Here is a 16,873-nt window from a genome sequence, read left to right as displayed (position 1 = left end):
GGCGTATTACCTGCCCCCTCCCCCAATACCCGGATATACCCGACTCCTCCTCACCACGTCATCCCATCCCATCCCATCCCATCCCAACCCATCCCATCCATCCGATTGTTCGAGTGCCACTCGATATTTATTCGATTTATGGAATTTTTTGGCAAAAGAATTTTTTAATAAAACGAATTTTATTGGCATTATCCTGCAGCTATTGCCATTGCTGTGTGCCAGGGAGGAAATTAATAATGCTACTAGGCTAATAAAGGCCTGAGCACACAAGCACGCACCTCCACATGTGTGTGCAGTGGATATATCGATGATGTGACACATTCGGGCCAGTCGTCCCTTGGGCTTCCTCCCGTCTCATTTGTCGTTTGCCAGAAATTGAAAACTTTCTCCAGTGGCTTTATTATTATTTGCATGGCCTGACTGCTCAAGTTGACGCTATTTAATTTATCATTATCCCCAACTTTGCTGGCAGCACAAATTTCCACTCACTTTCCAGACAGATTTTGTAATTCTTTTCTCCTTTTATTATGACGCTGCCGCAGGGCACTTCCTTCGGGGCCAACAGGAAATTAAAAGTGTTGGTAAATATTGTTCTGGGTACGCATGGTTGTGTGTGGATCCACAGTGAGCCCACCAATTATGAGATTATATACATAAAGAATAGACTATTACATTTTCTGAAGTTTGGTTATACATAAATTATTTGCTTAGATGACAATTATACGTCAATGTTTAAGTCAAGTAAGCATACATTATTTCAGTTTAAAATATATTTTAGCTTACTATTGCGAGTAAAAATGATTATCGAAAAATATATATTTAATATGTGGATTTCTATATACAAATTACTTTTTAAAATCTATACACAAATCGGTCTATCTAAGTAATTTAAGCTATTGAAGTATTTGTTGCAAAATTAATTTGAGGATAATTGAAAAAAAAAACTTTCCATGAAATAAGCAGTGTTGGAATTAGTATTAGTTTTTTGGATCTAGGTAGGGTACAAGGTATTTTTAAAAAATTGTCAAGTATCTAGATGAGGTCAAATGTTAAGAAAAGGTTAAAGAAAACTAATTTTGTAGTACAATTTTTTTTAAATTTAGGATATTGGGGAAATTATACAGTTTTAATTTATTAAGAACAAATATTTCAGTACCCAAATACCTAACATATCACATTTAAAAGATAAATAAAAATCTTTACCAAGTTAATGTAAAAGGTAGCATCACATTTTTTTTACAAGTATCTAGGTACAGCCCAACACTGGAAATAAGGTCATAACATTTAAGGATTTTAAATTGGCAAGTGTGGCTACGGCCCATTGACTAATGGCTCTTCAATGCCACACCTGACTTTCGGCTCTTGAACAACCACTAGGCACTCAGCACTCCATTTTCCATCTGTAGAGAGCCACTGTTAATAAGCTTACTTGCAGCCAGAGACACCTAGAGGAGAAATGGGGTTGGGGGATGTGAAGTACCGAAATGTATTACACAAATTCCCCTGACGAGCCCTTGGGTCCTGCATGATGTATCGATTTTTTGTTGCCGGTGCTTCTGGGCCATTTGTCGGCTTTTGCCTGTTCCGGCGTTGATAATGCCAATGCGTAATCCATCTCCTGCGCTGCCAGACACCCACCACCCACCGCCCACCGCCCGTCGGCCACTCCCACTCCCCACTGATGGGATGAAGTGAGTGTGCACTTGAACTTTGACATTTCAATGCGCTGACATTTCGCCTGGCTGCAAACAATACAGACGTGCGTGCGGTCGAAATTGGGCTGAAAAGTTTGTCAATTTAGAGTCGAGCACCGAAGCACACACCGATGACCATTCGTGGGTCCCAAAAACCCCCGAAAATATGCCCTTTTACCCCGCCCAGTGGCAGGATATCCCTGAGCCATGAATAAAATATCGAGTGCAGGCGGCCTTCGCTTTTGATAAAACACAATTTTAATAACTTTGACATCAAGTACACATCGAGAAGTTGCATAAACACACACACACACACAAAACACATACAAATACATATCAGGATAGACATATGTACGCATTTATGTGCATACCGAAGCGTATTAGGTTTCAACTGCAGCATTGCATTGACTTAATGGCCCTTTGGTAGGGACCACATGTATATATATAGTTGTTCTTCGAGTGGTTGTTGCTCTTGTTGTGGTTGTAGGTTTTGGTTGGTTCACTATTTGCTAAAACTGTAAGTCCGTTTATTTACAAGAAAACTTTTCAAAAATTGAACCATAAATATACTATACTATTATATACTATATATACGGCTAGGTACGAATGCGTGTGGCGTATAACTGCATATCATGTATCATGGCTTAAACTTTTTGTTGCGGTTTCCTGGTTTTCCAGTGGTATGTGTATATGTGAGGAATATTAGCAACAAAAGTTTAACTTTCGGTTTTGAATTTATGCTAATTTTGCTGAACAAAGTTGGGAGTACTTGCCTAATTAGCCGTGACGTCGGTGGCCAGCCCGTTGTGTTGTTATGCAACATTAAAGGATTCAGTGTCGTTATGAGTTTGCTGTGTAAATTCGTTAATTTATCTGATATTGACTTATATGTATGTATGTGTACTTATCCAATTGAAATAATTGAGCATTTCGCAGCTTAGACTATAACCAAACACGTTCAACTAACATAGAATATAAAAGCGTAAGAAGTTATTTGGACCCAGCCTATAACCGATTATCTTCGACCTCCGATCACTATTCCTCCAACTTACTTATGGTTCTAGGGTTTCTACATATACTACTCTCGGGTTTCTTTAAGACACGGGGAAGACTTTAGAAATATTTATAACTTACATAGGCATAATTTATATTTAGTGAATATCAGCTACCATAATTCCATGTTTCATTAACGTTATTGGTTTCGGTTTTCATAATTTGCATTCCTTTTTTCGGGTTTTGTCTTTTTAAGGGGCACGTGTGTGTGGTGAGGAATTTTAGTTGTTCAGTTACAGCTAGGTCGGATTGTCACTGCTAAAACATCGTCTCTACTTGCTAATTACACCCTATACAATGCCAATTCCGTAGCATATTGCGTTCCAGTCGGTTCCGTCCTTGGCTTTTTCCCGCCTGACCTTAATTACAAATACTGGTCCTCGTTATCCTTCAGTTGAAATCAAATTTTCGCACTGCGTGCTCTGGCCGCAGCCTTTCGACCGAACAGAATCCTTTTGAAAGCCCGTCGAAATTCTGGATTAAAGATGGTGTAGATGACCTGGCAAAAAATGCAAATGATTTTTCATTATACAAAAATATTCAAACTTGGATCTAAAAAATCCTTTTATATTTACATAAACATATAGATCAACGTGTTTTACTCGTGAAAAAGGCAGTTACATAAAGTTCGTTTTGATTGTTTTAAAAATTAAAAAATATTTTTATATACTTTAAATATTAACAAATTTAAATTTTTTAAATTTTTTTTTTTTATCGCGTTTTACGAACTGTTTTTCAAATTCAACTTATAAACAAGAGAAACATGAATGCTATATAAGCGATTTTAGCCGGATTTAAAATGTTTAAAAACGAAATTAAAATTATAACCAAAACTTAAGAGACCGTTTAGGCCAAGGCGAGGCAGTAATTTACATACCGGATTCAAGGTCGAGTTGAAGTAGCCCAGCCAGAGGAAGAGCGATGCCACCGCCGTGTGGATCTCGCACTCCTTGCACAGGCTCATTGTGAGGGCCATCACGAAGAACGGTAGCCAGCAGATGACGAAGGCCCCGGTGATGATGGCCAGAGTCTGGGCCGCTTTCCTCTCCCTCTTGGCCTCCAGGAGCTGTCGCCTCTTGGCCAGCTTCTGGTGCGGATTGGCGATGCTGGCTAGAACTCCGCCCAGGCCCACTCCGGCGCTCTTTCCCGGACTGCTGCCCTCCGTTCCGGCTCCACCGGCACCACCTGCTACCCCTCCCCCTCCCCCTCCTCCTTCATTGGCGGAAGGCAAGGTCGTTGCCAGGCAGCCAGCACCGCCCATGGCGATGGACTGGGCCAGCGGCGTTATCGCGTTCAGATGCGAGGCTATCAGATGGTGCTGCGTGGCATGGGCCACCTGCTGCGACAACGTGATGATTTCATTCGCGTTGCTGGTGCGGTACTGCGGATGGAGCGGGGGTCAAGGGTTAATCTCACACTAACAAAGCTTTACTTTCTAAGGCATGCAGATAGCTAAATTAATCATTCCATATTAATAAAGGATATTTAGCTTAAAAAACGTAAAATAAATTCATAGTAAATCCAAATATTTTCACCTTGAACTAAATATTTTCTGCACTGATTTAACACTTAAGTTTTGAAAAATAAAGTTTAGATTAACAAAAATTTGAAATCTATAATTTTACTTTCGAAAAACCCATGTTTTAATTACATTATAATGTTTTTAGTTTATTTTTATGCTAAGCTTATATTGTGAAAAACAATGTTAAATTCAAATATTTTAGTGTTTACTCGGTTTTTCTCTGGGTGTAGTAAAAGTAGTCTCTTTGACGATGCCACAATAATTAATTGTAATCATGTATACCCTTTAAAAATATTTTTAATTAAAGACAACATTTTATTTTAAAAAGTATTATGAGTGTTTTTTGTTAACCGACTAGTTTCTATGGGTTATGGAACACTAAAATATTAAATGAAATTATTTTTTGACTGTGCTAACATAGTACATTGATATCGATCGATTTCGATTGTTTAAATTTGATAATAATTTGCTTTATAAATTTTAAAAAATAACATTTAAGCAAAGCACTATAACCAGTTTTTCGTTAAAAAAAATTATATTAAAAAGTCATTATTTTGCTTTAAAATTTCCCAGGTAATAACAATAATTGAGCTCTACTATAATTTGCCATTACATGGCGTGACAATAGGCGCACTTACATCGTCCGCATCGCTGGAGACGGTGGTGAGCTCGGTGCCGGCGTGGCTCTTGTTGTCGTAGTTGCTGGTGCTGAACTCGGTCTCCTCCCGCGTGATGGCCAGGCTGGCAAAGTCGACGGCTATGGCGGCCATCGATCTGGCCACCGCTCCCTCGGACCCCGCCGCGATGTTGGCCGTGTTCGTGTTGCGGCCAAAACATATGCGGATCCGTTTGCGAGGGCGCCGCTGCAGCTGCGCGTCCGCCTCCCCGCCCCCGGGCGTCCGCTCACCCGCCTCCTGGCGCTTCTGCTCCGCCCGCCGCTTGCCACGTTCCTTCTTCAGCTCCCGCACCGTGGAATCGCACTGGATTTGGTACAAATAAATACGTGCGAAAAGCTTGTACTAGACTTGTTTACGGGCAGTGCTTCTTTATGAACTTGATGAAAGCTGTTCGGGGAAGCACATTTGGCTTGTGTCTTGTCAACGCATTAAAAAACAATCAAATACTTTCGCTTGCGCTTTAGGTATTTCAGGTACACTGAGAAAATATAGTTCTTGTTTTACTATATGACAAGTCAACTCCCTAACTCTATTGGTTTGTAACTTTTAATTTGTAAAGAATCTATATCCGCGAAATTCTCTAAATATTTTTATGTTTCGCATGCACATCTAGTCTATAACAAATATAATTATAACGCATTAATGAGCCCATGTGATCGATTTTTAAAATGTTAAAAACTTTTAAATATGAAGATTTAATTTAAAATTAGCTTGATTAGATATTGAATTAATAACAGTGTTGCTATCTGCCGCTAAAACAGTGCCACACATTGGGGTGATCATAAATCTCGGCTGGCATTTGTTTGGCTTTCGCCGCAGCGGCTCGCTTCGAGTGCTCACTTGGGCATGCTAATGAGCAGCTGAGGACTTTCCCCGACCTCCGACCTCCATTCGCATTATTGTTTCTGTTATTGACACACTCATTATGGCAGGCAAGCAAATACACTTCTCGAGCAGCGGCCTCAACATTCACTCGTCCAGCCCCCGAAAAAATAGAGGGGAAATGTGGAGCATCTTTGTTTGTGCCACTGGGCGTATGAGTAATTTGTGCACTCTTTCCTCGGAGGCTGGCTAAGTGGACACTTGGCATTTATCACTTGGATTTTGTGAGGCACTTAGCTTCTGCTGAGATTGTCTATTGATCAACTTACGTCGGTCTCAGTTAGTGTGACATTGAAGGACTTCTGGGCTCGCCGCTGAATGCGCTTCCTGGCAATTATGTAGATTTTCCAGTACAAAAACAGAATCACCAGCAGCGGCACATAGAACGTGCAACAGGTGGCGAATATCTATCAGGGGTGCAAATATTAAAGTTTTATTACAACTAATCAATTTAAATTATCAAAACATATCGGTAAATCATTTATAATAACCATAGAATGAATGTTAGTATATGGAATACTATTTAATAGTTCATTCGATTCAACCTAAGCTTGCTAAAATACAAAATTTAAATAATATACAAAATTGTAGTTCAATTTAATTTAAGGAAGAAGCTATTAAGTAATATTAAGACAAATTTGAAATATAGAAGATAGTCTTATACCAAATTGTATAGTTTCTTAAGTAACGATAGCTTTTTTTATAGTAATATACATATTAACACATATGTATAACTACAATTTACACGTATACATACAGTTTTATAGAAAAATGTGTTTTATATTTTAAATTTGTCTATATATTTCTACATGGTATCACTTCTAACACAAACAAATTGCCACAAACTATGCTCCCCAACGGAAGATGACTGCAATCAGTATGTCTCACCTGATAGCCCACATCCTGCGACACCATGCAGTGCTGCTCCTCGATGCGCTTCATGTAATCCGGATCCTTCCAGCCAAATTGAGGCGCCAAGGAAACAATCAGGGCCGCAAACCAGACGCAGAAAATCATGAGGAATACGCGGCGCGGCGTCCGCAGATTGTTGTAGTCGATATTGGTCACCGTCCAGTATCTGCAACGGAAGGAGGACCAAATTGCCATCTGTCCGGGACCGGGAAATAGCTAAAATAGCTAGCCGACTGGCAGCACTCACCTGTCCGCCGCAATGGCCACCAGGTGCAGGATGGATGCTGTGCAGCAAAGGACGTCGCAAGACGTCCAAATGTCGCACAGTTCCGGTCCCAATATCCATCCATTACTTATCTGCCGGCGGAGAGTTTTCATTCATCCAAAAGGGGGAATAAAAGAAGAAAGGGAGTGACATTTAGCAACAAATTGTTTGCCAGTGATGATGTCATTGAAACAATTAGCCGTCCAACAAACGAGGTGGCCCAGGGCCAGTGTCTACTCTTTGGCGCCTAATTTCATTTGCCAGCATTCCTGTTCAAGTTTCCATTAGGGTAATCGAGTTGGTTCAGCAATGGCAGTGACAGTGCACAGAACAATACAATTGGGTATTTAAAACTTCTCATTTTAGTAATATTAGCTTACAATAAATTACAATTACTGCTCAAATAAGTAATACATTTCCTCATACAAAAATAAATATTTTTGAATTTGATTTTCAGTAACAGTAAAAACTCTATTGTGTTTGTATCGCTGGGATCTCTATTAATTTGAATAAATTCCTAAACTGGCTTTTTAGCCAAGTTTCATTGACTTGTATTTGTTTCTTTCTGTGTAAGGTGGGGGAGAACTTCAACTTACCTCGTAGACGGCGCCAAGCGGCATCACAAGACAGGCAACAAATAAATCAGCCACTGCCAGAGATGCAACCAAATAATTGGCAACATTCTGCAAGTTTCTCTCGAGTATAATGGCGGCAATTACGAAAACGTTGCCTGTGGACAGTGGAACAGAGAAGAGAAACGCCGTCAGAAAGCGATAAATTGATAAATTAATATATTTAGTGAGGCGGTAAATGCAGCACTAAGCTTTCCGTTTCGTCGGCGATGAATAAGTAAACGGGCTCGTCTGCAGTTTACTGAAAACGTTGAGTGGCCAGAGTCATTAACTTTTGTGTGTCGTTTTTGGGGGGGGAGGGAAAACTTTCAATGTATTCGTGCAAAATCAATCAGTGGCAAAGACTTCGTGTCAAAGGAGTCTTCAGTTGCCAGCCTAATTGCTGGCAATCGTGCATGTGCCACCTCCCCAGCTCTCCTTTTCCAGGATCTCTTTGGCCGTCCTCGCCTGTGGGATGCAAATGAAAACTGGATGGCAGCCGGCTCCATCATCGCCATCATCATTGTCGTTGCTTGCTTTGATTAAGCGCATGCAACTTGGCAAATTGTAATTGCCGCAGTGATCCCCCCTTTCCCCTTCTCGCCCACACCTTGGACCAAACCGAAACCCAAACCCCCCTTTCCATGGCAGCCAGAGTGACGCCAGCCCCCTTCGACTTCCCCCCTGGCGTACCCCCCTCGAAGCTCGAGCTGCTTTTGGAGCTGCTGAGACAGCGAGCTTGTCTGCAGGTTGTCAAAACGTTTTGTCGTCGCTTGGCCCGAGCCAGAAAATGCATTTGCATATGTCTTGCCGGGGAAATGTTGCGCATACGACGTGTGCTCGCCTCGGCACCCAAACTGCCGGCACCTGTGTGGTGTGTGTGTGTGTTAACACGTAGCAAAATCTTGCAGAAATTGGCGATTTGTGCGGTATGGCTTTTGGGGCAAACACACTCTGTCACGTTTAAGGTAATTTCAGAATTATGCTTAGTTCAGATGAGTTAATTTTGATATTTAGATGGCCAAGAAGCTTCAAAGTAATTTAAACAACGTCGCCTTGTGCATTATGAGCAGAGACATGCTTAACAGTTTGTGAAATACAATTTTGTTGATTCACTTTACATTAAATGTTTAGCTTGTACCTTAGAGTCGCCAAAAAAAAGGAACTCTTGGCATTAATAGTAGTTTTTAATTCACAAAGAATCCTTTCAAAAATTATAAATTTGTTTTAAGTTTTAGAGGTTAGTCTCAAACTTTCGATTTGTCAATTAATTGATTTCGCTTAAAAAGGACTCCGAATATGTAAATCCAAATCTACACCACCTGAATGGTTGGCCTTTAATTCATGTGAGCACACACTATGGCGGTTAAGAGGAAAACCTTAAAATTGTCATACAAATGTGGACCACTGTTATGCACCTACCTATATACAAATGGTAAATAGACTTGTCAGTACATTAATTTTAGCCTACGATTTACAGAATTTCAAAATGACATGTTGACTTATGCAATACAAATTTAAGTGTCTCCATTTTTATGTCTTTATAAAAAAAAACAGTAAAAAATGGAAAGCCAAGTTCATTTTTGTTCTTTGTGAAATTACTTTAAAAAAGAAATAGGTTTACTGAACTAATTTTTTTCCCCTGTATCCCAACCAACACCGTTCTAGTGTGCCAAAAGTGTATGTGTGCTTGTCGTTATTTGCATTTGACGCCTTGGCGCCGTTTTAATAGCATTTCACGTGCCGCGGCAAACATTTTTGGAAACTTTGGTTCGCATCCTTGCGGCGCCCAACTCAAAGAACTCCTCGTACATCATCCAGCCAACCAAAACAATCAGCCACCCTTAAGCATCCGACACCCATCACCCATCATCCATCGCCAGGTCTATGCTCGAGCCCATTTCTTTGGGCAGGCGGCAGCAAATCATCTTTGTAAGCCCAAAAATCAATAAAAATCTTCCAAGGGGGCCGCAATAAAAATCTTCTGCATCATAAATTTCACTTCATTTACAGTTCAGTTTTCGGCGGCGTTATGGAAACTTTTGCCAGCCTCATCCCGGCGGCATAAATTTGAGAATAATTTAATGCCCCAGCCCCAACGACACTTCCTTTTGTTTGGTAATTTAAATTCGGATTTGATTTTGATTAAGTACTTGCCTATGATGGTGACGAGTATCATCAGTCCCAGGACGACGGCCATGGCGATCATTTTGACCAGCAGCCAGAACTCGACCGCCGCCCTCTGCTCGGCGTCCATGTCGAGTGTCGATGTGTTGCCGCTGCCATAACCGTTTTCGCTGCGATTCCAAATGATTTGGCTGAGATTGCTGGTCGTGTCCAGCAGCTGGGTGAGATTGCCATTCAGCTCGATGAAGAGGCTCTCGTTGAGCAAAATGGCTGGCAGTTCTATTTCCAAAATGCTCGCTGCCACATCGTCATCCGTGGCGGCCATTGCTGTTGTCACAGTTTTCAGCATCTCGTTCGTGTATATCTGGCAATGGATTTGTATGTAGGTATGTCTGGATTGGGGGCGTGTCAATGTGTGTGACTACAGTGCGATGTGTTGCTGCTGCCGTCGCAGCTGTTGCTGTTGCTGATGTTGCCGTTGTTGTCGCTGCTGCTGCTGCTGCTGTTGCTGTTGCTGGCGTGCTTGTCGTTCGTGTTGCTGCCGTTGTTGCGGGTGATAAAGCGCCTTAATCGTGCTTGCCAAGCACTTAACACGTAAACTGCAAAACACAGGGCGGTTCGAGAGTCAATGGGGAGTCAGAGATGAATGGCAAACAACGGAAGATAGGTCTATGGAAAGCAAGGAAAAAAACCTTAGACGAAATCATAATGTACCGCCCTGATATAACACCATTTTCGTTTTATTTTTCATTTCCCCAGTGAAGCCGAAGCGTTCAAATTAAGTCCACACCATGATAAATGATGCTCGTCTCGACGCGCTCAGTTTACCTCGATTCCACCAATTAATTAATCATTTCAATCGAGCGAACTCTTTCACAAGTTTTTACAAGCTGCCAACCCACTGTGAGCCCCTTAACCCCAGCATCCTTATCTCGATGCGAGCTGGGAAAATCCCGCACACTTAAATTATAATGTTTGGGATGGCGTTTACATTATAATTGAGTGATTTTACAATTTATGCATAAACAACATAATGTCTTAGTGTACACAAATTTTATGTAGATATGCAAAAGCATTACATTACTGAGTGAAAATTAATTAAATATTAAAACTATGTAGCAATTTTAATTAGTATTTTGTTCCACTGAAAATACTGTTGTTTGAAAATCCCTTTAAAAGGTGGCTATAAATATTATACTTTAAATCTAAAATTTTAATGCATAAATTTCCACACAGTAGTGATTTCTGTGAAACTCCTGATAGTATTAATATATTGCTAATAATGTTTGGTCAACTAGAATATATTTTTAACTAATAATAATAACTTTAACTAAAAATATACTTAAATCTTTAAGTATTTTTCTATGTTTTATAAATGTGATCTGTTAAAAACGTTTCTCTCCGTGCTTTCTACACTCTGCTTTCGGTGTGCTGACGCTATTCGTGCTATCAGCTTGTTTTGCTCAGTTCCAATCAAAATGTGGCTGCTCACACTTGGCTTCACGATGCAGCTCCTGCTGCTCTATTCGCTGCTGCTGCTGCTGCCCCACCCCGGATTTTCCCTCGGAGTAAGGGAGCCCTATAGATACGACAGGTATGAGGGCAACCCCTTCCTCAACCGCCCACAGAATTTGGAGCGAAACTGATGTGCATAGCCGTACCAAAGGGGTTTCGAAAAAATACAATAAACTATTGAATCGCTGGGTCATCTGCATTCCTGCTTCACTCGGTCATGGAGGTTGCTTGGAAGGTTGGTTGTTTGGTTGTTTGGGTGGGTGGGAGTGTGCTGGGTTCGGCTGCCACTTGCCCTTTGTGCGCCCAACACACTGCCTGACCTTTGTCTGTGTCAAGGTGTCCCTGGGTGAAGGCAGTTAACCAGTCTGAAGCGAACACTGGGGCCAACGCCTGCGAAGGCTGCTTGATGGATTGCAGTCGGCGGAAATCTCCATCTCCGTTGGCAGCGAATTTCGTGGGAAATCATCGCCCAACCCTCGCTGAATAGTTGTTGCCTTCGGCCTGGCCCCAACATAGACTTAAATGTTAATGGCCAAGCAGCTCATGTGTGAGAAACATTTTCATAGTCAAGGTAATCGTAAACAGAGGTTTTCTTGGTCCCCAGCTGAAACTGCTATTAATAAGTGCACTAAATATATAGCAAGGCACGTTTAGCAACGCTTTCATAGCATATCATATAAACCCGCATTTATAGTTTTTGCGTTTGTTTGCATTTTTACTGCCCAAAAGTATACTTAAAGATAAGGGCTTATAAAATTTGAGTGCATTGAAAAGCATCTAGTGGAACAGTCCAGCCAAAAAGAGGTATCAGCGAGGTATCCTGAGGTCGCCACCCTGGGACATATATTTCTGCATTTTAATTATGAAAGCGAGTTGTTGCTCTCACACAGGAACATTTTTTTTTTCGTTTTTTTTTGTTATATACCAAGGTCGTGTACATGAATTACATTCGCCATACACACACTGGGTGGAGTGAAAAAAATGTGCTAACGTTTGCAACAAAATTCGCCTTAGGGGATAGTCGAAAAAAAATGAAGAAGAAAAAAAGGAAAATCGCGTCGGGCTGCGGTGGCCCTCCCCTGGCCCCTTCCCTTCCCATCCGTTCTACGAATCTGATTCAGAATGTGCCCCGCAGGCTTAACTCTTTCCCCGCACAACACACACACATACACACACGGCTCATACTTGAATTAATTCATACTCTAATAAATATACAAAAAGTTCTGTTGAATGTCTGCTGCTGGCAGTGGCCTTTCTTTGTCGTTGCTGCTGCTGTTGCTGCTGCTGTTGCTGCTGCTGCTGCTGCTCCCGTTGTGTCAGCGTAATCTCTTAGCAGCCTTTTGGTTTTGATCACCCCGGGTCCTCAGAATGACTCGCACAATAAACCAATTAGCAGGGGATGGGGTGTGCTAGTCGAATGGGGTCATAACTCAGTTAGCGGCTGAATGGAAACAATGGATTGGCTACAAAACAATGACAGAGTTCATGGACTCGTGTCGCAAACTTTATGAAGATGATTGGACGACAGCAATTTGCACTCAAGTTTCAAACTTGCCAGCGGAAACTTTTCCCTAATGCAGTTGCCTAATTGCAACCCAACACAACCAATCAAGTTGCGAACCAATAAACTTACCCGAAGAACAGTGCAATTGTGCACCAAACGAACCAAAACAAACCAAGAGCACCAAGAGCAGAAAATACAGCCAGACGGATGGCAAACAAAATGCACGAGCTCCTCGAGCGCTTTTCGTGAAACAAAGTGCACTGGCAGCCCCCTGCTGGCCTTGTGGAATACAATTCGTATTCATTATACTCACACATAAGCATAATTATGTCCTTTCATTTTCATTTTGGCCGCTTCATTAGCGACGCTCTGCCGCAGGTAGATTCGTCAACATAAATATTTATGCCGAGTTGTGACAACGATGACGACAGCAGCGGCGACCACGAAGGATGTGAAGATGCTGATGATGATGATGTTCCCCGCTTCCGGAGGACCTCACTCACACACAACCACCACCGCACACACACCCATATGCGGACAGCTTCCGCTCGGCTTGTTGTTTGTGTGCGCCTCGCCTCTTTGGCTGATTTGTATTTGTATTCGTATTTATCTTTTTTTTTTTTGATTTTGTACTCAGTCTGGGGGTTTTTCCTGTTTTGCCTGCTAATTATGCGGGTCTCGCTTGTTTTGGTTATTTAATTACTCAGAAAAAAAGGTAACTCGCGGGACTTGAAGAATTAAATAAAGCATTTTAGCTGCTTTCTATACCCGTATTACTTTACAGAGCTGTGAGTGCGATTAGTTTTGATTTTGGTTTTCAGTCTTTGACGTTGGGTCTTTCAAATTTTTATTAAATATGTTTGAAGAATTCTAAGATTTCCAGCTCGGCGTTCTTTAAACGGTTCGGCGGACGCGTCGCGTCCTGAGCGTAACTATTGACAAACTGCTTCAATGTGGCCGTTTCGAGCAGACGGAATCACCGAAACCAGCTGATTACCCTGTAGACTTTTCCGGCCGACGCAGGCGCCGCAAAACGCTCTCTTATACGCAAATTGTGGCAAGTCTCCACGGCGGCGAGTTTAAGAGAACCCACTTTTCGAACTCGAATTCACATTTTTACTCTCTGCGCTCTTCGCTGCCTGTTGAGTTTCGAGTCCTCAGCGCAATTATTTTTTGGAAATTAAGCCAGGGAAATGGGAAAATCTGCTGGCCGCTATTCTGCCTCAGTGCGTTTCCGCTAATGGATGCAAACAAAACGCAATTGCGGACAATGCAGGCTCCACGCAAAGTCCAAAGTCCACAGACTGCTGGACATCCTTTAATATATCTAATGCACGTTCCAGGGCGGCTAATGCGCATTAGGCCTTTGTCCTGCTTATTGGCAGTTTCGATAGGTTCGCCCGCTCGCCGTCAATTTGATGGCCATTTCTATGCAGCGGCCGTAATGCGAAACATTCCGGAGTTCTCGAGTTGGCCAAACTGCTTAGGCGTTTGCCTTTTGACTTCCGTCGCCTTTTGTTAGTGGCTGAGGCAAGCAGGAACAGGACTTCGACATGGACTTCGACTTGGACTGCGACTTCGACTTGGGCCAGGATCAGGACCAGAAGCAGTCCGGGGCATCGTAAATTAGCAGCGGTTTATTGCCAGTACGTGACATTTTGGCCCTGTTCCGGCCTCTGTATTTTCCTCGGCAATAATTACGACCTTCATTTATTTGCCTGCTCGGGCTTTTCCTGGTTTTGCTGCTTTTTCCTACTCTCAAGTTGGCTGGCTTTGTGGCTTGCGGCTGGAGCCCCGGACTTGCCTACCGTATTTGTTCAACAATAAAACATTGATTGTTGCAATTGGTTACCCATTGCGCATACGACGCGTGGGCCCAGATTGAAACCATGCCGTGGCATTTAGACCGCAAAGAGTGCAATTTATTTCTATGACCGGAACTATCTTAATGTGCGCGTAAGTAACTATCTTTGTGCAATTTTGAGACCCTCAAGTTGCACACTTTTAATATTTTAAAGCATCATACTAATGAGCCAGAAACTTTAACTGGCTGCGCGACGTCCTTCGCCGCAACAGCACGTAAAACTCTAAATCCCCTTCCTCCTTTTGCGGTTTCAGTTTAAGCGTGGTGTGCTGGGGAGCGTTAAGCATTTTCCAGTGCGTGACTTGCGGCCCCTTCAAGATGCAACAGCACACGGACAAAAAAAGGGATACCTCATACCAAAACTTACCTTTGATTTCAGGCTTTAATAGGTATATGTACGTACCTTTGAAAAATAGAAGAAGTCTTTAAGACTGCAGAAAAATATTTATAAAATATGAACTTACAAAGTGAGTATATTTAAACCTTTGAATTCTAAGAATACAATAAATCTCACACAATCATATAATTTCGGGTAATAAATATTTTGTTGGTGGTTTCATAGAAATAATTGGGTTCTACTTCAGTCTAGTTTATATTTGACTGCGTTTTGAATAAATATTATGTTTTTAAAGGTGCTCTTTAAATCAGCAAACTGACCTTTTAAATACTTAGTTTCAACATAAATTTTAAAAATTAAATCATTTTACGAACTTGTTTTAGCAAACAAAGTATTATTTCTAGTGCCATTTTATTTTGGTTTAACGAAAACCAAAACCCAGAGACCCAATAGCCTTTTGAAACCTTGTTAATCTATAAAATTAACTAATTAAATCTGTTTAATTAGTTATATTTTCCTTATTAAGGCCAGAACAACCTTTTAATAAAGTAAAAATCCTTTTCAATTTAAAACTCTTTCCTTTCAGTGCAGCAATAGCAGCAGGATATAACAAGGACAAAGTGCAAGCTGCAGCAGTGAAGGTTGTTGACTTTGCTCAATGCGTGTGTCATTGTTTCAAATGGCTAAAGTTAAGCGAAAATCTCAAATAATTTGCCATTATAAATGGCACCGAGATAAGCAGAGCCATCAAGTTTTTGGGAGGGGAAGAGCGAAACCGAAGACCAAAGTTCGACAGCATCATCACTTCATCGAGGGTTCGACTTTTATGTGCGAGCGCAATAAACTTGCCCCGTCACCGTGCATAACATAATAATTATAATAAAAATAATTTTTTTCTTTGCATTTTACGAGACGCATTAAATTGTAGCATATTCCCGGGCAGACGGGCTGACCAGAAAAGAAGCACGGAGCAGGAGCAAGGAATTTACTGATGAATTGCGGTTTAGTTTTATGAGATGCCCCGACATGATACACGATATGTGTTTATATAGCATATAGTATATGGTATACATGTACAGGGGCTGGCTGCGTGTGGCTGTGTTCTTGAGCCGTCAATATGAGACAGTTTTATGAGCAGCCAGGAACAAAGCCGCGGCGCTATGTCAACATTTTATGCGCCTTTAATGCTTTGTTTGTTAATAAAATCGACAACAGTCGAGACGCTTGCTTCGTTACGAGAGCCGTCACTCCTCCCCGGTGTTTTATATTATTTTAATGTGCGCACTTTGACACTTTTAATGAATCCCAAACATTAATTTTCTTAATGAGCGCGCTCATTTAAAGCCCGACTCCTAAAGCATCCCGTTGACAAATGCCCGGCAGGCCATTATTAAACGAAGTCTACTGCAATGACAGTGCGAATGACAATGGCCCGGCAATTTCCTCTCCGGCTTAATGAAGTTTGAACAAAAAGGCATTGGCCCCGACACCCGACACCCGGTACTCGGCATTCCGCTGCCAGGGCACAAACATACACACATGACTGACACTGTCCGGCTTAATGAGCCGCACTAAATTCACACGAAACTTTCCGGCCAAAAGGGATCTGTGCCCCTTTCCTCGTAGAGCGTGTGGCAACTATTTATCGCCGCTGCCGGACAAATGTTCTACACTCGGTCGACTGTCAGGAATTTATTGACACACTCAATCGAACGCTCTGATCGTAATCCCTTTTCCAACACAAACCACCCCCCACCCCCCAATCCCTCTGTCGAGCCCCTCGGAAAAGTTAAGTCAAGTTTGCCTCCATTTGTTTGTTTGTTGTTCTCCGTTGGGGCTTTGTTGCCAAAAGTTGCGGTCAGACTTTAGGGGGTCAAGTGAAGACGTTATTTACTTTCATTTAGATTGTT

At 41.7% G+C, this 16,873-nt stretch overlaps 2 protein-coding genes across 2 annotated transcripts; one reads left to right on the top strand and one right to left on the bottom strand.

Moving 5' to 3' along the window:
• Positions 1-1,940: 1,940 nt before the first annotated feature.
• On the bottom strand, positions 1,941-13,688 carry LOC108150387 (5-hydroxytryptamine receptor 2B). The gene is made up of 9 exons (XM_041707394.1): positions 13,076-13,688; positions 9,774-10,342; positions 7,602-7,735; positions 6,988-7,097; positions 6,717-6,906; positions 6,098-6,235; positions 4,908-5,249; positions 3,625-4,128; positions 1,941-3,246 (listed from the first exon to the last, which is right to left on the bottom strand). Exons 2-9 carry the CDS (start codon positions 10,090-10,092, stop codon positions 3,148-3,150), a joined length of 1,836 nt encoding a protein of 611 aa, XP_041563328.1. The 5' UTR covers positions 10,093-10,342; positions 13,076-13,688; the 3' UTR covers positions 1,941-3,147.
• Positions 11,202-11,451, top strand: LOC108150388. The gene has a single exon (XM_017278530.2). It carries the CDS (start codon positions 11,222-11,224, stop codon positions 11,387-11,389), a length of 168 nt encoding a protein of 55 aa, XP_017134019.1. The 5' UTR covers positions 11,202-11,221; the 3' UTR covers positions 11,390-11,451.
• Positions 13,689-16,873: the final 3,185 nt, after the last annotated feature.

This window comes from Drosophila elegans, unplaced genomic scaffold, assembly GCF_018152505.1.
Source record: "Drosophila elegans isolate 14027-0461.03 unplaced genomic scaffold, ASM1815250v1 contig_133, whole genome shotgun sequence".
Taxonomy (NCBI): Eukaryota; Metazoa; Arthropoda; class Insecta; order Diptera; family Drosophilidae; genus Drosophila; species Drosophila elegans.
Note: the sequence above shows the minus strand (reverse complement) of the source record. Positions and strands in the feature narration are given on the sequence as shown.